The sequence below is a fragment of the Condylura cristata genome, unplaced genomic scaffold (genome assembly GCF_000260355.1).
Source record: "Condylura cristata isolate star-nosed mole 26May11 unplaced genomic scaffold, ConCri1.0 scaffold00018, whole genome shotgun sequence".
Taxonomy (NCBI): Eukaryota; Metazoa; Chordata; class Mammalia; order Eulipotyphla; family Talpidae; genus Condylura; species Condylura cristata.
The window spans coordinates 17,671,608-17,692,196 of record NW_004567119.1 but is presented as its reverse complement, the minus strand read 5'-3'; the positions used below and the strand labels follow the sequence as shown (position 1 = coordinate 17,692,196).

The 20,589-nt window shown below is 40.1% G+C and overlaps 2 protein-coding genes across 2 annotated transcripts in view; one reads left to right on the top strand and one right to left on the bottom strand.

The window, feature by feature from the left end:
- Nucleotides 1-4,229, top strand: part of MARCH1 (membrane-associated ring finger (C3HC4) 1, E3 ubiquitin protein ligase) — a 205,906-nt gene extending 201,677 nt beyond the window's left edge. The window contains exon 6 of the mRNA XM_004685373.2: nt 27-4,229. Coding sequence (XP_004685430.1) covers nt 27-325 — 299 coding nt within the window. The 3' untranslated portion in view covers nt 326-4,229. The remainder of the gene's footprint in view (nt 1-26) is intronic.
- Nucleotides 4,230-11,263: 7,034 nt separating this feature from the next.
- On the bottom strand, nt 11,264-20,325 carry TMA16 (translation machinery associated 16 homolog (S. cerevisiae)). The gene is made up of 7 exons (XM_012727009.1): nt 20,194-20,325; nt 16,701-16,813; nt 15,597-15,634; nt 14,573-14,657; nt 13,710-13,858; nt 12,877-12,919; nt 11,264-11,483 (listed from the first exon to the last, which is right to left on the bottom strand). Exons 1-7 carry the CDS (start codon nt 20,194-20,196, stop codon nt 11,300-11,302), a joined length of 615 nt encoding a protein of 204 aa, XP_012582463.1. The 5' UTR covers nt 20,197-20,325; the 3' UTR covers nt 11,264-11,299.
- Between the last annotated feature and the right edge of the window lie 264 nt (nt 20,326-20,589).

Here is a 20,589-nt window from a genome sequence, read left to right as displayed (position 1 = left end):
TAACATTCTCTCTTTTTCATTCAAAGGTGTCCTTGAGTGGCCATTTTGGACCAAGCTGGTCGTGGTGGCCATTGGCTTCACAGGAGGTCTGGTCTTCATGTATGTACAATGTAAAGTCTATGTTCAGTTGTGGCGCCGGCTGAAGGCCTACAACCGGGTGATCTTTGTGCAGAATTGCCCGGACACTGCCAAAAAATTGGAGAAGAACTTCTCGTGTAGTGTAAACACGGACATCAAGGATGCGGTGGTAGTGCCTGTGTTACAGACAGGTACAAATTCACTGGCACCTGTGGAGGGCGGCCCGGCTGAAGTCATCCCCGTGTGATGGAATCAGTGAGGAGTTTCTATATAAAGAATCTCTTTCTCACCTCCGGCCACTACAGTGTCAGAAGTGATCCTGAATCATTAACTCTTTATCTTTTTCCCTTTCTCCTACTGACTTATTTTTCCTCCCTCCTCCAAAAAGGAAAAGAGGAAAAATACACCAAACATCCAGGATCCCATGAAGCAGAGTCTAAAGTGTTATAAGAAAACGTGAAGTTTGTGTGCTGAAGAATGATTTCTAAGACACTTTAAAAACCATCAAAGCAAGGTATGCTTTTAGGTGAAGAGGAAAGACTAAAATGGACACATGATCCTTCTCACAGCAGCAGGGGAAAGCTGGAGAACACAGACTGGAATTGCAGTGTGTATTTCTTCCAGGGCCTCGTGACATTAACTGTCTCATCTGGAAATAGCAAACAGATTTGGTTTTAAGCTTGAAGCTGTATGCATTATCCCTAAGTCACATCAGAAGCAAACTTGGAGGATGCACATTTTGATATTCATACTTTGACAGCTAACAGATTTTTATGGCGATAGTGGAGTGGAGTTGTTTTGACAAATGCATGTTTTTAAAGTAGATGCAATACACCTTGAAAGATATTAATACTGGGAATTGTATTTAAATCATGAACAAAAGATTTTCAGAATTTTTGTTTGTTTGTTTTCTTAGCTCTTTTAAACACCCACAGATGTTGAAACTCACCATCAGAGCCTGCAAATTCCCCAATAAAAAATAGCAAGAGCCATCGAATGGACCCCACATGGGTAAATTGAAAATTTCCTAGAACCCCCATTAGAAAAAGTAAAAATGCAGAAATGAAATTAATTTTGACAAGGTATTTTATTTAATACCATATATTATTTCATTTCAACACTTTGTCAATAGAAAATACAAAAAACTGAGCTATCTTACAACAATTTTCATGAAGCAAGTCTGCAAAATTCAGTATGTATTTTACCCTCACAGCATATCTCAATTTGACCTAACCATATGGATCAGTGCAGCCCTAAAATTTAGAGATCAAATTTCTGCATCATTTAACACATTTCTCAGAATAGCAGCTTAATTCAGTATTTTATTCAAAAGCTGGCAAATGTTGGTTTTATAAAACACTAAATTAATGAAATTTTAGTGTTTTGATTAAAGAAGTTATCATTTTTCTAAAGAGTGAAAAAAAATTGTTTAGGTACAGAAAGAAGACACCTGCTTGTAGCAAAGTTCTAAAATTAACTTCTGTTTGCTATGATGAAGCACTTCTAATGGGGAAAAAAAACATTTTCTTATTAAATGAATATTCAAGGTTTTTGTTTTGTTCTGTTTTGTTTTAATCCACATGCGGTATCAATTTGACAGATGAGTAGTATGACCAAGCATTTAGGCTCTATTTTTAAAAACTGACAGTATTTTCCTTGCTCAGCTGGGAAACAAAAATATTCCACAGATTCTGTGTAATGGAGTTGTTTAGGTTTGACAGTTCGGTTGATTATTGTGTTCTTTGCATATTCATGTAAAACTGAAGCGTGAATGATACTGCAGTGAGCTAGATTAATGATTATCGATATAGTGGCTTGTCAAAGAACCATGTCTTACACAAAAGCAGTGATTTATTTTTGTTAGCTGTCTTATTTATTCCTGTGAACAGACAACCATGATGGTCAGGGAAACCAAAGCATGAGTATCGCATTGCACAAATCTGGGTCTCAACTGATGCACTTTGTTATTATCAGTTTGCTTATTCTTCACAGATTATAATAGGACAAAGGAAAAAGAAATAACCTTTTAATGAGGACACAGGTGATATGAGTATTAGTAATGGCTGAACGTGAGTCTGAATAGATCAGCAAATTCCTATAAATAAAGAACAGGTAAATAATGTCAGCGTCTGTGTATGTGGCGTGGGGATGTAGTCATGTATATATACAAGAAAATGTTAAAGTGTTTAGACAGGAAGCAAAAGGTTTAAAACTCATCTTTCTTAAATTTTTGTAGGTGTGTGGAAGAAAGGCATAGAGAGAACAAACTAAGGTAACTAACCTGGACCAAAATTTTTGCATAAATAAAGACATGATTTTTCCAAACTACATATATATACACACACACACACACACACACACACACACACACAGTTGAGTATCTTTGTACTCACTTCCTCTTAAATTTCCATTTTAAAGGCTGAAGATAAATACATTCATGGATAACAAAGCTCTGGGTGATTGAACTATGACTCCTTCCCCAAGTAATTAACCTTGATTTGATTTTTCTGTTAATCTTTCTCAGCAGTGGCAACTTAATTGTTTACATATATTCCTAGGAGGGAATCTAGTCACCAACGAAGAAATACTGATTTATCTTCTGTTTGCTCAGGAAGGAAAAGGCTATTTACCTTAGTTGCTTAATACTATTTAAATTCGGTACAAACCTAAGTAACCTACGTGCATAGCTCATTGCATATGGGAGATAATTGGCTAAAAGTAGGCCTCTTTATTAAGAACTACAATAACACTAAGAAGATATTTCTATAATGAAAAGTAAAGGTAAGCGTTATTGTATCAACCATAAAAGGTGACATGGTGTTCAGCCATACCAAAATCCTGAAAAATAACTTCCACTGGTTTTACTTTTTTGTAATGAGGAAAGAATAGAGCTCCCTTGTGGGTTAAAAGTCACCCTTTCATTCTGCTGTTCTTCTGACCTTCTTAGTCCCTGAACTCAACTTGAATCTTTCAAGAGTCTGCCTACAATAGCCGTTTGTGATTCATACAATCTGAAACAACCACCACATACATCTAAAACCTAAGGTTGATTGTTTTTTTTCTTTTTATGTTTTTGTGGCAAGTAGTACATGTCCCTTTCAATGAAAGAATTGGATATTTTGACAATGTTTTTTTTGTGGACTGGATGTAACTGTGCTCTAGACTAAGATATTTTGAAGCATGTTTACCTGCTCATGTAGCAAATAAGGTGGAATTGAAACAAAGGACTGCAATTGAGGATTGATTTTATCATTCTGTTAAAAACCTTGGCTTTTTATAAACACGAACCTGTGGTATTATCAATACCACAAAACAGACATTTATGCTGTTAATTTTTTAAACTAAAGACGAATCTGTCTTATTGTTAAAATGAAAGATTAAACTGTAAAGAAGTAAAATTCCAGTAGTTTTCTTTTGAAATGAAGCCTACGAAGGCAATTGAACTTAAGTACAAATACAAACAAAAAAATAAAATCAAAACCAACACAAAGGGAGGTGGGTGTGTTTTGAAGGAGTCTTTCAAAATACTCTGGTTAAATCTCTCATTGGCTGTTGTTACATGTAATTAGAGTCCCAGAGTGGCCTCTTAGTGCATTCATCTTGTTTTGCACAAGTCCTTGGGTATTGCTATCATGTGTATTCTTTGACAGAAAAATTAGCTGAGAGCCACAATGTCCTTGAGATATTGTAATTGTCATGGGGGTGAGGTATGGAAGGATCACCCCATCAGCCTGACAGTTTGCCTTGCCTTGTCATTGAATGTTTTGCAACAAAATAGAGCACTTAAAATGTACTACTGTAGATGTTACTTAATTGTGTACGATTTACACTTTAATTAAGAAAGATGAAAACCTTTTTTCTTTCCTTAAGTCAGCCCAAAGGTGCTATTTTACATATCAATACAGTTGAAAGGAAGTGCTGTTATTTTTGGGCTGCAGTGTTCCTCCACTTCTGAAGAAAGCCCATTTTGAAATTGGACATTGCATTAAAACCAATAAGGACAAAGTATTTTAACTGTGTACAATTTTTGAGATTGAGCATTTGTACTCTTTTTGGTTTTACCTAATTCTCTTGCATTAAAAATTTCCTGTTTTGTGAATAATGTGTACTAAGACAAATTAAGGAAAAGAAAACAATGATCTGTGAAAGACTTTGTATATTAAACAAGTGATTCAAATGTTGGTTGTGGTTTCTATCGTTTTTTGCCAAGTTCACTGGGTTTTCTGCAGATAATCTATCAAACAGGCCTGAATGTTAAGATTTTACAATGATCTGGGTTTTTAAGCAAGGTCTGAATACATTTATCAATATTTTTAGACCAACAGAGGCTGATTAACTCTTGACATTTTGAGAGAGGCAAGTAGATGAATAAAAATGTGAAAATAATCTGTACAGACTTCTGAACCATTTATTAAAAAATAGAAAAAATCACAATGTTATCTAGAGAAAAAAATTCCTCATGAATAGGACTTGCATATATAACAGATGGCATTTCTGAGAGATAAAACAGGAGATTCAATAACTTCATAGATATTAAGAGAAAGACTGATATCTATTTCTGATCTAAGAGTTTGGTGATAGTGAAGAAAATATCCATCAAAGCTTCAACTTCTAAGTCTAAATTCAGGGTTAAGAAACTGCTAACCTCTCTAATTGCACATGTTCATTCTTCTGCCAAACTTAACAGCCTTCCCCACCCACAAAGCTGCACCAGCCATGCCTATCACTAATCATTGTCACTGAATGTTCCAGGAAAAGTCCAAAACTGGGATTGTGACAAAAATAAGAGCAGTAAGGATGTGTGTTAGAGTTCATTTATGCCAGGGAAATGGCTCTTCAGGCAGAGGGAGCTAAGTCAAATTTTAAGGGGAAGGATGTCCTAAAGGAACTCTGCAGAGTCTTGTGGACTCCACCCCCTACTCCAGCTTTCTGGACCCTACCTCCTACTCCAGTGACTGGGAACTACAACTCCCAGCAGTACCAGGGAGAGAACTGCGAGGACCCAAGGCAGAGCTAGCAGGAATTCTGGGACATTTGGGGGATAAATAGGGAAGGATTGCATCTCTAGCTCTCTCGCTTGGGAAATGGCTCTTGGGATTGCTTGACTCGGTGTTTTCAGTCAGCCTAGTCGGTAAGGTACTCTAGTTACTTTGTATCCCCGCTCTCTTTCCCTGGGTTGTTTCCTATTCCTTTCCCCTTTTGTAAATAAACCCCTTATGACCCTTTTGTGTGTGTCTGCAATATAACTGAATTTTGAGCGCATGGTTGAGGCTCCACAGACAGGCAGCCCAGTCCACTCTGGGCTATCCTGTAACAAAAGACCTACATAGGAAATGTCAAGCAGGATTCAGCCAGTGAAGAAATAAGCACTATTAGAGTCAACGTTTGTTACACATAGATAGCTGATAGAGATAGAAAAGATAGAGGGGAAAAAAAAGGACGAAGCTGTCGGTTTCCCATAATACTTGTGTCCCCCCTCCCCAAGTGGGTCAAATACTACCATATGGGGTCAAGCACCCTGTTGTTGGGGGGCAGGGGATGCCTCTACTTTGCTCCTAAGCAGTACTGTAGCCCCTTCTGTACCCTCAGGGGGTACAGTGGGCAAATCTGAGGTGGCCTGTGGTAGGTAATTTCTCCCAAGCCTCCCATTTGTATTCTAGGAGGATTAAAATGTTCTAAGACTCATTTCAGCTGTGACAAAACCTGGCCTAAGCCACTGAGAGGCTAAAGGCAGCCATGAAGATGCTAGCACAGGGCTCCAGGAACCATCTTGACTTCAGAAATGGATGCGAGGCAGGTGTGTCAGATGTATAGTCTGTCACTGGCAGTTGCAAAGGCAGCTGAGTTAGGAAAAAGCAGTCAAATCACCTGGCCTCTTTGGCAGTGACACAACCATAAATTACATTCAAAACATGACAAATGTCAGTGCAGGCTTATCAGTCGTAACAGCTGTACGACCCTGAAGGGATTTACGTAGCAGGGGAGGCTGTGCCTATGTGGGAGATTTGGCTTTTCCTCTTTGATGTGAATCTAAAACCGCACTCAAAATAAACATGAAAAGTGGTCAGAGGACCCTCCCTGGTGACGCAGCGATGCACTGCAAGCTAGTCACAGTTGCTTCAGTGCAAGTTCGATCCCCGCCCCGGAGGTGACCCACAGGGCGGGAGACCGCCCGCTGCTTCAACCATCTGCCTGTTCCACTCCCCACCCTGTCTCAGGTGAATTCTCTTCACCACCCCTGCACCTCTGGCCAGTACCCCAGTGCTGTACGCATAAATAAATCTTAAAAAAAAAAACTCAGAAAACAAACTCATAGCCCATTAAATAAGCACATTATTGTAAAAAGACGGCCCTTCTAAGGACTTGGACAAAGGAGCAGCGCGTTTTAGTGCAGGTTTTTTAAAATTCACGAGCAACTCTGGAGAGTGGATTCAGGAAAGCAAGGATGGCGGGGCCACGGCCCGGGAGGAAGCGATACACACAACATAGGCAGGACTCGGTGGCTTAGGCACCAGTGATGAAAGGCTCTGGGCTGGAAACGTTAGCTGTGAGGCAAGAGGGCTCTTCCCCAGCTTCAGATCTGCTGCCTATGCGCAGCCCCTTCTTGCACCCTGCCCCAAACTGCAAGCGGCAGCGGGTGGCCCGCATTTTACCACTTGCACCAGTGGCCCTACCGGGGTTCAGGGTGCAGACAGGACAGCAACGTTTCCCCTCCCATCTCCCCACCCCCTTCCACCTCCCCAGGGCAGGCAGCCCCTGGTAGAGGGCTGCAGGAAGGAGCAGGGGCCCACAGTGTGAATGTGGCGGCTCCTCGAGCTAGCTCAGTAGAGGCCCAAGGACATGGCGCCTGGATGGTGGCCTGGCCCTATCTGTGCAAGCTATGAGCTGACTGGTGCTTCGGTCCAATCAGCCACAGGATTGAAAACAGCCCAATCAGGCTTGTAGGTGTGTGTGGAGGGGCGGGGCCTTCGAAAAGGGTAGAAGGCAGAGCAGGGGCCAATTTGGCAAGAGATCGGATTGGTGCTGTTCCTGGCCTCTGAGAAAGTAAGCGAGACTGACTCTTTTCATGGCATTCTGTTGTAGGGTAGCTTGTATGTGGCCAGAAGAGCCCTGTGGGCAGCCAGGTGGGGGCTCCTGGGGTCAGAGCTTTCAGCCCAGCTGGTGCCTGGGAGGGGGTACCTGCAACAGCAGCTTTGGCTGGGCCTAAAAAACCCGTTTTCCTACAGCTCCTGATGCTTAGGCAGTGTGTGTGTTTGGGGGGGCGGGGGGAGCTGGTCTTGCCTTGCAGTGTGTGCTGCATCCCGGGCTCAGTTTCAGGCTGACAAGACTGAGTTCGGGAAATAGAACCAGAAAGTACTGGTGGGGCGTGAGTGGGTGGGAAAAGCGGGGAGGGAAGATGGAGTGGAAAGGGGAGAAGCAGGGGCTGAGTTGCAGGCAATTTCTAGCTTGAGTTGAGTGGAAAATCTTCGAGAATCAAAGTTCCTGTCGAGACAATAGATCTAGAGTACCAGCAGGTCTGTTTGCCTTTGAAAGAAGAAAGGCCACTCATTAAGGCAAGAAAACTAGTTTCTACTCCCTCAACAGGAGGGAGTAAAGTCAATAGTTGAAGCTAGTATTAAAAAAAACTGAAACTGCCTGTGGCTAGTTTCTCACAAGTCTCCCATTTGGCGTTAGGACATTTCAGCTGTGCCCTGGCCTGTGTGGGCCAAGGCTGTTTGCGCTCATCAGGATGCCAATGGGCAGGTGTGCACTGTTAATTGAGCCCTCACACCGCCACAGCAAAGTCATGAAAAGTTGAGACTTCAGATAAGTGGAGGGAAACAAACTTTATTCAAGAAAGTAGTTTATTTAGAAGTAAAAGAACAAAAGCAAAGACTCCAAGGCAGCAAACCATGGCGGGGGTGGGGAAGGGTGTGGGGGGGAAGACGCCGAATGTGCCCATCTCAGGGGATCTTAAAACCCTTTTCCCCTCTTCTAAAACCTCATCCTTTGTGATTGGAGCTCTCAGTGGCTGTATTTCCCTGGACAGCTGTGTCCAGCTTGACCGCCCTTACCTAGTCTTTGACAGCCTCTGTCCAAAGTCTTAGAATTTACTCTTGTTTTTAGCCTTAAAATTTATTGCCCCCCTAGATTTCTCTACCCTTATCTCAGAAGCTGCTTTAATGTTCCCAAAGTCTCTGCCTGCACTATCTCTGAAATTGCCTACTTAACCCTAACGTGCCCTACAACTCACCAGCACACAAGTGGTTCACTATAGGAAACCTCAATTTCCCTACCTGGCTTCCAGGGAAGAAATGCAGAAAGTATGAAGTGTGAGACTTTTTACCTCAGGATTCTTTAGGGTTCAGCTGCAGGCTACACAACTGCTTAGGTGAAAATTAGAATCAACCCCACAACAACAGGGTGCTTATTTCTTATGTTGCATTGTATCATCTGACCCATTTTGGAAGACAAATCCCAGGGAAGTGTCAAAGTATCATTTAATAAGTTTAAAACTGGGCATACACTCCTTGACCAGCAGGAAGGTTTAGAAAGCTTAAGCAAAGGGAATTGAACTTGCTATGGGAACCAGGCCTTAAAACTGATCATTTTGACCATGAATTCGGAAACATGGCCACACATTTGGTGTCAAAGGTTTATCAATGCCCAAGACCAAGTACCCCAGCAAGAAACTGGCCCGAGCTGATTTTCCCAGTCATGGAAAGCAGAGAAAACCTGTTACAAAAAGCAGCACAAATTCATTCATGTGAGGACTTCAATCTTGCTCCCTGGTTCTCTGGAGTGCATTTCAGTATATTCACCTGTTCTGTCTTGAGTCTGAGTTTTCAACCCCATGCCGCAGGCCTCCCTCCGATATTTGTCCCCACTACAGAAGCTGGCAACTTTTGCTTTATCATCCCCACTACAAGTGGGCAGCTTTTGCTTTATTAATAAGTGGCCACTTGTTTCCATCTCCTTTGCTACTGCAAATAATGCTGCTGTAAACAGTGCGATAAATAAGTAATACCTTGGCTTGATGGGTTGGTAGTCTTAGGACAGATATCCACAAGTGGAAGTACTGGCTCACACAATTCTGTTTTTAGCTTCTTAAACACTATTTCCAAAAGGGTCTCCCCAATTGACATCCCCACCGTCAGGATATAGAGATTCTTTTCTCCACATTCTTACCAACACCTATGCATAAGTCTTTTTTGTTCTGAAAGGGTTGTAATAACTTACTGTAGTTTTGATTTGCATTTTCCTAAAAAGTGATTTTTGTTTTTTCCACACCTGTTGGTCATCAGTGTGTGCTCTAGACATGTTCTATTTAGCTCTTCTGTCTGTCCATTTTTCTGGGTTATATTTTAAATTGGATGAGTTCTTTATATATCTTGGATATTAACCCCTTACACTGAATATGTGATATGCAAACACTCATATTTAGTAGGCTGTTTACTAATCTATAAGTGGCCACTTGTTTCCATCATCTTTGCTACTGCAAATAATGCTGAAGTAAACAGTGCTATAAATAATTCCTTGGCTTGCTGATAATTTCAAATTACAAGAGCTTTTTAATTCAATGTAGTCCCAGTTGCCTTGTTTTATCTCCCTTTCTCTGGGGTCAAATCTGCTCCAAAAGCATCACTTTATGAATCACCTATGATTTCTATGTATTTTATGGTTTGAGTTCTTATATTTCAGTCTTTATGAATTTTTGTGAATGGAGATAGTGAAACAACTGCTTTAGCTATTTTTTGTGGTCCCATATACATCTTGGTATTTTCTGTTCTATTTCCTTAAACTGTTACTAGAATTCTGACAGGGACTGCATTATGCTGTGTATTACTTAAAGTGAGTTACCTTCTGCTCCACGGCCATGGACCAGAGAAGCAAGCTTATAAAGACCTATTGCTGACCACGAGAGGTCAGATAAAGAGCAAACGTTATCACCGCAGACAGAACAGGGTCTATAAATAATGACTATGGATTTATCATTTAAATGTTACTAAAGACAAATGATTTCTTATGTTACCTTGCTCCAATCACAGAAGACATAACAACTGTGGGTTTGAATGGCAAATTCACTGATTTAACAAATAGTTACCTGTTCTAGTTCTAAGCTTGTTAATTTTCAAATTGATAACAGGGAAAACTAACCAAATGTTTGAGGGGGAGGATGATCTGTCACTTTCACAAGTTAATCATCTTAACAGTATGGCTTTTTAAATATCAGGCCAGTTCAAACAATTCTTATTAATTGTAGTTTATGACTCAGTTTTTATAGCCATTTTGAGACTAAATATAAACCAACCCCCAAAAGAAAAATTTTCAATGACTAATAAGAACTTATTGTGTAGTCATAAGCTCATACTTTTATCCAGATTACTAAAGAAGCATCAGCTTCATCACTTAAAAATAACCGAACTTTAAGAAATCATAAATTTTATTGTTAATTTTCAGAAGTAAAAAAGCTGTAACACTTTAAACTGCTAAGACTTCGTTGATACCTAGTTAATCAATCTCAATATGTCTTAAGTATTCAAATACACTTGTACTGTAGAAGACAGATGAAAAATACTTGTATTTAGATACTCAGTGAAATAACATTCAACCACATGATTTTTTTCCATGCCTGACTTAGGTTAGATTCACATGTAACTCTCTAAGAAGAAAATATAGTACAATTGAAATTTTCCGCTAATATTTAGTTCTGTTTTCACAAACAAAACGTATCACTTTTCACAATAAGAAAACAGAAAAAAAAAAATTACACTGAAATCATGTATTAAAGTGTGCGATGATACAAGTCAGGTTTTTAAAAAATTTTACTCTAGTTCAAAGGTAAATAAAATAATGTGCAACTCATCAGTGTATACACTTTCCCTACTTGAAAGGAAGAGACATTTCTGTTTATGAGGAAGATGAGTGACACATTACTGCAAACAGCTTTGGCATCATCGCTCAAGTACTACTAACTAAGACCCTTTCAGAAAACAGGCGGCTGACTTTATTCCTAAATAGATTAAGTGACCATATGTAGTAAACAAGGAAAAAATTACAGCCTGTTTGACAAGCAACATTTTTGATTTTTAAATAAATATCAAAGCACTGTTTTTAAATCTGCAGATGGTATTCTCAACATGTAAGCGAGTAAGGTAAATAGCAGTATTGTATAAGACAGTTATTTACCATAATCATTCAAGTGTAATTTGAAGTTCCCAAACTATTCTTCTTAAGGCAGTTAGGCCACTGCAGTCATTTCCTCATCTGTGTCACTTGATTCATCATTTAGTTCCAGTTCCCCTAAATCTTTGTCTACAGCTGTAGTAACAGTTTTCTTCTTACACTTCTTGGGAACTGCATCATTAGCACAAAATTTTCTCATTTTAATGTTTGGTAATTTCTTCAGGTCACAATCCCAATCCCTAGACAAAAGAAACATGGTGGGAGGAAGGTGAAGAAGCAGGAGAAAGTCAAGATTCAAAGCTCTGAAAGTAGATGAAATGCATGCTACACAAACAATATGAATATACTAAAGGGGAGGAGGGAAACAATGTTCTAAGAACTAAGAACTAAGGCTTTCTATTTACAACTTATTGTATTTTCTCATTAATTAATATTAATGATGGCAATTCCCATATTCAAAACTTCCAAAGCAAAACAGGAACATATTAATCAGATGTTACAATAGTTCCCCTTATTAGGCCATGCAATATCAAGGATCTCAGGTATCAAGGGTCTCCTTGGTGGTGCAAGGGGTTAAGTCTCAGCACTGTGAAGCTCAGGGCAGCCACTGCCCCTTGCGCCAGAGGTCACATGGCACAGCAGACCTCTCCTGACCCGCCCCGTGCTCCCCTCAGCAGTGTATTTTAGTAATCTGCCTGTTCTGCTCCCAACTCTATGGTGAATCCTCTCATCCCCCCAGCTCCCCACATCTCTGGCCTAAACTCCAACACTTGTATTCATAAATCTTTATAAACTTGCATTTTTGCCACCTCAGCATTTTCTGGGATAATCTTATGTTCAATTATTTTAGAAGCAATGTGAAGATAGTTTCGACAACTGAACTGACCAACAGTATTAATCTATGCTAATTTGTTTTGTCATTTCTAATTTTCTTTGGGATAGAATATGCATTAAGAAATAAGTATTTATATAGCTGATTAAGGAAAAACATAAAAAGAACCAGAAGTTCCATGTACAAATACAAATGATTGAGGTAAAAAGTGAACTAATTCTCAAATATGATCAATCAACTCAAGACTAATTAATTTATGAATACAAATATTAAATACAGAAATATAAAGCATGGGTTTAGAGAATGAGCTTAAATTTATCAAATTTCAATTAACAAAATTTTAGACCTATCGATAATCTAGTTAAGGCCTAAGTGACTAATAAAATTTATTTACTAATTTAGAAAATGATTTTTAAATTTTTTATTAAAGACAACTCATGTGGCCCTCCCTGGTGGCGCAGGGGGTTGAAGCACTGCATTGTGAAGCTAAGCCAAGCTGTGGCCACTTCAGTGCGAGTTTGATCCCCACCCCAGAGGTGAGCCACATGGCACACACAGACCTCTCCTGGCCCGCCTGCTGCTCCCCTCAGCAGTGTACTTCGCCAATCTGCCTGTTCTGTTCCCCACTCTGGTGAAGCCTCTCACCGCCCCTGAGCCTCTGGCCTGCACCCCAGTTGTGTATGCACAAATAAATAAATCTTTAAAAAAAAAAAAGGTTAGTACATTTTCTCCTAGCCTCAAATGAGAAGAAACTGTCTTACGTATCTTCTGTACAGCTTCAAAAACAAAAAAAAACTTACCTGAAGGTTTTCAGATTACTTGAATTTACAATGTCTGGAATCTCTGGGGAAGAAAATTTACATTATTAAACAGTGTCTTCTAGATCTTAACATTTCATAGTTTTCTTGTTTATTGCAATGATCAAAAGCAAAACAATTTCAAAGTATTGCCATGATGCTATATGAGAAATAAGTATAAATTTTTACGTATAAAAGGCTTAAAGTGATTTAAGAAAAATACTATTAAATAAAACGACATAGAATCTACAAAATAAATCAAATGCATTAATAGTTGTCCTTTTCTTAAAGTGCAAAAGATCCATAGTAAATTCTAATTATCAATCCCTTAAAACAACATTCTAAATTCTGTATATTTTCCCATAGAAAATATAACTTTTTCTAGTATACACTTCACCTTGGCAAGCTCAAGAATTCATCTGAGGTAGGGAAAGATGATTGTAACAAAAGAGACAATGCTAAGAAAGAAAACAATTTCCAGTTTCTCAAGCATAACTGCAACAAGTACACTTTGGTAGTGCAAAAACTACTAAGGGAAGAAGCACATGATATGTGCTTTAAAGATTCTGGGATGGGCAGGGAATGACTTCGACAAAGCCAGTTAGGCCTGGGCCAGAAGGAAGAGAAAAACTGTCACGGCAGAGATGCTATCATTGTCACAACTGACAGTTCTGGGAACGGAGGCGGACAAAAGGAGAACTTGAATTATTCCGTGTTTACAAAAGAACAGAACCAGAAGAAGAAAACCAACTGAATTTAAAATAAAGCAATAATATTAAGCTTTTGAAATGAATTACAAGCTATGTAATTTAGAAAGAAAAAGTCAGCGAACACACCAAGGCCATAGCCTTCATACTGCTGTCGCTCACGCTCCATTGTCTGCTTGATGACTGTCTCCCGGGAACAGTGTCTCCGTCCCTGCCTGTCTTTGATGCTGTTATGTAATTCAATCTGCTCCAACTCACTGCTGAAGCGATTTAAGTATCTGAAAAGTAAGAAAAGGATTTGCGTTACAAAGCCTGTACATTTGACCTGTATTACTTCATTTAAAACAAAATAGTCAATCTACAACTGAATTCTTTAAATTCTTACAGTGTGAGTTCAAGTCCTCAGACCTCAAACTTTCCTTACATAACTGCCATTTCACCCACTTCAATAACCAACTCACAGTATCCAAACTCCAGCTCCTCTTCGTCAATTACCTCCTGGATGTCCATTTGGTTTGACCTAAAGACTTCACTCTTAGCATACCAATGCCTCATTCCTCCCCCACCAAAACCAGCTCCACGTCTGGTTGCCTGCTTCAGGGAGTAACACACATCATGGAGTTGCCCAAGTGAGGAACACAGAGCTCATAACTGCCCCGATCTACCCGTTGTCTGGTCGTATCAAATGGCTGGCAGATCACTGCAGCATGTTGCTCTCACTAGGCCTTCTGGATACCATTCTCGCTGGCTAGAGATCCTTACAAATACCTCAATCTGCTACCCTTAGCCAGTCTGCTTTGATGAAAGGTCTCCAGGAGGCCTGTCTGGATAACAAGCCTGGAGTTACTACCATACTGAGGCTGAGAAAGGTCACAAACCTCCCAGAGTGATGAGATTTATAAATCCCAAACATGTTTAACAAAAAACATTTCTTCTTCTATAAAACCAGAACCTTTGTCTGACCCTTTGCTCATAACATACCCTGTGTTTACCTTTCAATTAATTCACAAGCATCTTTCTTTGAATATCCTCCTTTCTTGGGATCAAGATGATTCTGAAACCATCGCAGTTTTTCACCTGTTTAGTGCCAAGACAGTTTAACACTAAGTCATCATTTAAGCGAAGTACTCAAGGTAGCTTTCAATATTAGTGAATTTCAAACAATATCAACATTTATTTCAATGTTAAATATAAAGTCTTGTGTGGGTTCAAAGCTACTAAACCAGTCTGTTCGAAATTAAATTGTCACATTTTAATTTGGGGAAGAGATGGGTGGGAGGGATGCTTTTTGGTACATATTTTGTAAGGCAACAATTTTAAAGAAAACTACTTTTAATGAAACTGTTCTAAGTTTTTTTGTTTTTTTTTTTGAAGATTTATTTATGAATACAGAACTGGGGCACAGGCCAGAGGTGCAGGGGGTGAAAGGATTCACCAGAGACAGTGGGGAGCAGAACAGGCAGACTGACTGGAATAGACTGCTGAGGGGAGCAGTGCGTGGGTCACCTCCCTGGCCTGGAATCCAACTCCTGTTGCAGTGGCTGCTGATCGCTTCACAGTGCTGTGCTTTAACTCATTGAACCTCTAGGAGGGCCCACTATTTCATTTTTTTGATGAAGCTTTAGAGATGATTTCAAATAGTCTCATAATCACTTTTGAAATTTCAAACATGTCAATAAATATTTATGAATTTGACAAGAAAGATTGTGAAACTAAGTAAGAGAATGTATCCATATCATTATATTAAATTGCTATTTCCAAAATACCCAGGTCATCATTTCAACTGTTAAGAGAACAATAATTAAATTTCAGACAGGTAAATGGTAGATTAATAAGTACAGACCAGTTTCTAGAAAACAGGTATCAAAATTTTATCTTAAAAATATTGACTAAAGCAAACTTATCAGCCTGGTAACAAATTCACTTACATGATAATATTTTAATCAAGAGTTAAATAGGTATAGGGAATGACTTCACTGTACTGTAATCAGATCTCAGATAAACAGATTCACTTACCAATAAGGTTGAGACGTAATGCTTTTTCATTCTTCAACCTTGGAAGATAAGGTACATGTTTTAGAAAATTTCCAGAGCAAGTCTGAAAAATTTGTCAAAAACAAGACCAAAGAAAACTGCCAAAGGAACTTTAATTCGAAGATGTATATATGCGAGATAGTGATTTGGTTAATGTAGAAACACTGAACAGGATCCTTTTAAATTAGCAGAATGAAATACTACTAAACTTTTTTTTTTTTTCTTAGCTCTTCAACGATTATAGGACACCTACGAACAGAACAGTTTTGAAAGCAAATGAAAGCTAAGTGGGTTATCAGTGTCCAGATGGGTCTTAGAATGTACGGAACTCCGGTGCACCAAAGAGTGAGTATCTTTAGAATACTGAGTGTTGCCACCAAAATCAACATGCATTACTGTCATCTTTTAATTCCAGGTTAAAAAAAAAAAAGTTTTCCTAAATGTGTTCTTTGATATTAATTCATCAGAAGAGACCTTGGAAGCAAGTCTTTGCCACACTGCTTGCTAGCCAGACAGAGTCTGCCTCCCCCAGCTGGTCTGGTTTTATATCCTCTGCTGCTGGTCAAAGGCGGTGTACCCTAACCCATGTTCCCTAGTACCCCTACCTCTTTTCTTCAGAAAAACTACCTTAGGAAGTGGTCAGAACCCTGAGTTCCTGGGGAGAATGTGGAGGCGGGGCACACCAAGCTGCCTGGCGGACCTGTGTCCTTACGGCCTTTCACACGCGTACTAGGCATGTTAGCCTGTGTGCAACCTCTGCGTCGCTGACTCCCTCACACCCTGCAGTGTTCTGCTCAAAGGGGACTTGACTTCACAGAAGCCTTCCATGCAAAATATAATCTGTTCCCTACTCTCCATTTCCAAAAAATTCCTCTTTAATTTTTCTTCATTACACTCACCACAGCCTGCTTAAATGTATGTTCTGTTTAGGTGAACTCTGTAAAAGCTCAACCCTTTTCACTGTTTTTCACCTTCAACACAAAAAATACACTTAACAAAGATTAGAGGAAGAGAAGGGGGATACTAAGGATAAACATGTAAATGGACCTTTCACCGATGCATAAAACGGATGAAAAGATAACTTACTTTTCCTTTTTTTCTTGTTTGTGGTTCTCTCTTGTAATTTGAGCTGCTTTTCTACTGTATGGGTGGATGACCTTTTTCTCCCGTCCCACAATTTTTCCCTTTGGTGCTTTCGGCTAAAATGAAGGAAAACATAGTACATATATAGTTAGATACTTACATGATTTCTATCCAATTTTCGCTCAGAAATCTTTTAAGGCAATAATACACAGAAGTGCTGCACTAAGAACCAGGAGGGAAGCCAGACAAGTTAAATAGTCCTGACAGTTTTTGTTTCCATGGGCACAACAGAAATGATATATTCAAAACTACTCTCCAGTGAAAGACAAACAAGGGGACTAGAAATCCAACCATTCAGCTGTCCCACCCTCATAATAGGTACAGACAAGGCCGAGAACAAAGAGACTCGCAGTGGGAATTTGTATAACAGTTGAACTTTAAGGGGCAGAAGGAACACAAGGTGTTAATGGGAGCTTGACAGTAGAAATTTCACATGGAACAGAGTGGGCAGTGAATCAACTAAAATCCAAGTTGGACTCACAGGAAATCAGGAACAGATGGAATAATAAAAGCTATCTCAAAATTAGCACATCCAAAACAGAACAAATTATTTTCCCATTCAAGGATATGCCAGTTAACTATGTCACAGTTCATTGAGTCCTCTAAGCTAGACACTGTCAGGAATCTTTTGTCCCTACACAGTCCTATGCAGTATGTCTGATCCCATCTACATTAGGTTTGGCCCCTGGCAATAGAAACACACCCCCCACCCCCAAAAACAATATAACAAGGATAAAGTTTAGTTCTCTCAGGTAAAATGTAGGCACTGGAGGTGTGCTCCACAAAGTCCTGGGAGAGCCAAACTCCTTCCACTTTGTTATCAACTGTAGGCCACAATCTCACATCTACCCAAATAGCCCACAATTACTTAATACCTGGTTTAAATTTCAGCACTAAGAAACAAGAGAAAATCAAAAGCCATATACCTTTCCTTTAAGAGTAAAATCTGGGCAGTAGCAGATTCGTATGCTCACATCTCATTAGCCAAAATTTAGGCAGAGTTATATAAAGCACAGTCTCTGGGGGGAAAATACATTACTCTAGTAGGAAAAAAATAGTCTATTTGGAACCAAAGGGCAGTCTCTACTTAATACTTATTTTTAGATGACAGTGAAGATGAGAAAAAAGTCAAGGCTGGAAATATGTTTTAAAAATGATAGGACTTGAAAATGAATGATAGGACTTGAAAACAGAAAGTGAGAGAAAGAGGAGGTGGAAAGGGGAGGTATCAGGAATGACTCCCAGGTTCAAAGCACAAAAAACCATTGTCAGAAGTACCATCTACTAAATGAGATAGGAATGGCACACAGACAATGGATATCAAGAATTCACCTGTAGACATGAGTTAGATGCCCAGGAGGCATTTAAGTAGAAAATCAAGAAAATGAGCCTGGTACTAAGAAAATCACACAAATTTGGCATAACTAGGGGTTATAGGTGGTACCTTAAAACCACCAGAAATAATAAAAGTCCCTTCACTAAAAGATTAATAAGAGGAAAGAACCTGATACTAAGCTCAGCTAAGTACAGTTATTTCATGAGAAAGAACCTAAAGTATGATAAGCACCATTCTAAGAACTATACCTCAGGGGGCAAGAACAGCCCACTCATAACTCTACTTGATGATCAGTCATAGCAGAACCCCCTTACCCTGTTTTCCCTCCCATGGTTTCAGTTGTCCAGGATGAATCCCAGTCAGATATTATGTACAGCAGATATTGAGAGAATAAGAACCCTTTCACACAGCTTTTATTGTAACTATTAGATTTTATTACTTATTGTGCCAAATTTATAAAGTAAACCCTATCATAAGAATATATAGAAGAAACAATATATTTAGAAGGTTCAATATTGGATCGATATTTTTAGAGCTTAAAAAAGAACAAAAATGAAGTATCTGGTTTAAATGCATCTCAGATGCAATCCCATTTAGACCTCTTAAGTGAGAGTAACATGAAATTAACAAGCAGATTGACAGTATACTTAATGATTATAACAAAATAAAGATGTAGTGAACAAAAACGTACTAGCCCTCTCCAGAGATCTAGGAAAGTGGGAGTCTTCCAAGGATATTTAGAAGACAAAGAAATACAGTCGAGGAGAAACAATTCCTGCTTATGAAACTTTCACATAAAACCCAATAGCAATCATAATGACCTAAGACAACCTCAACTACAGCCTATCACTATTACATACCTTGATACTCAAACACAGAATAGGGAGAATAGATAAAATTCTACTCCCAAAATTCCAGACTTCCCAATTTTAATATCTACTAATTGAATTTCTGAGAGTAATTGGTGGGTGAGGACTGGGATGACAGCGGAACGTGGACAAAGGTCACAAAAACGTAGTGATAAGACCAGTAAGTTGACACTCTATGCACAGCATCGTGACTACAGTTAAGGATACTATAGTGTACACTTGTTAAAAGTTCTCACTATTAAAAAATGGTAGCTGAGCAATATATTAATGAAGCTTATTATGGTAATCATGTCAGTACATGGACATCAAATCCTTAGAGTACTCCTTACACAGTGTTATATACCAATTATATCAATGGAACTGTGGGGAAAAGTTGATTAGTCAATAAGGATAAGCCAAAGTGAAATGATGGCACACTTTTTAAGGGTTTATAATCTAGTCAGAAAGATTAAAAAAAAAAAAAAACTTTATAATGAGCTTTTTAGTGCCTAGTAACACAGGACTCCCCAAATTTAAAAGCACTAACGTCTTTAATGTAGAATAAAGTGTTGAGTAGAGTGAATGAGTTTCAAGATCTTTACCTTGGCAAAATTAAAGTTTGACATAATAAAGATAGGAAGAATTCAGGAAAGAGTTGCAGTAAGAGAAATCAACAAAGAAATGAGGGCAACTGCAAGCTGTACTTTCACCACTAGTACTAAAACTAATTACAATTAACAGCAAAAGTTTTAGAGCAAGATCCAAGCAAAGGGGCCGGACACAGCGGCAGGATTTGGGATGGGAGTGGGTCAGGGGAGAGCGGTGATCACCGCCCCGAGACTACCGAATCTCAACCTCCAGGCGGCCTACACCGCAAAGGCGGGTACAGCTGGGCGGGGCCAGCCCCCTCCCAGCGTTTGGCAGGACTCTGCTCCCCCGACTCCCACTCCAACACTCGTCAGTGGCGAGAAAATGCAAAGATGCAGACTTTCCCGGCGGCGAGGCGGGGGGACGTGACAAGCCAGTCTGGAGGAGTGCCGGGGCGTCAGGCGAACCCTTCTAAAGTTAATCACAGCTTTCGCGGGAACTCCCGGGCAGGCGCCCGCAGCCGCACCCCGCGCTCGCACCCGCCTAGCACCGCCCAAAGCAATCAGCTCCCCTTTCAGCTTCCCACGACCGCCCACTTCCTCCAGCCGGCCAGACTGGAGGCTTCCAGGGAACGTAGCGGTAGGAGGAGGTGTGAAGGGCCCACCATGGTCCGTCCCGCAGCAGTCTCGCAGGGACCTCCGCACTTCCGACCCGTGTGATTTCAGATCAGTTTCACCACCTGCACCTGACTGCAGACGCAGAGAGCCGGCGCCAAACACACGTGGGGCTGGAGAAGCCGGCGGACCCAACCGGAAGAGGAGGGACGAGTACGATCTCTAACACGTCCCCTGGAATCCAAACCTGGACTTTTTCGCCCGTCTGGGACCTTTAAGCCCTAGCCCTACGCGCAGCTTCCGTGGTAGCTAGCCAGGCTGTGTTGCGCAGTTTTCGGTCCAAGGGTAGTAAACTTGGTCCCCTACGGAGTGCAAGGCGGTGGTTTGAGGTCGATTCACTGTCACAGTCACCCTCGCGCCACCCCCCAACCCCCCCCCCACACACA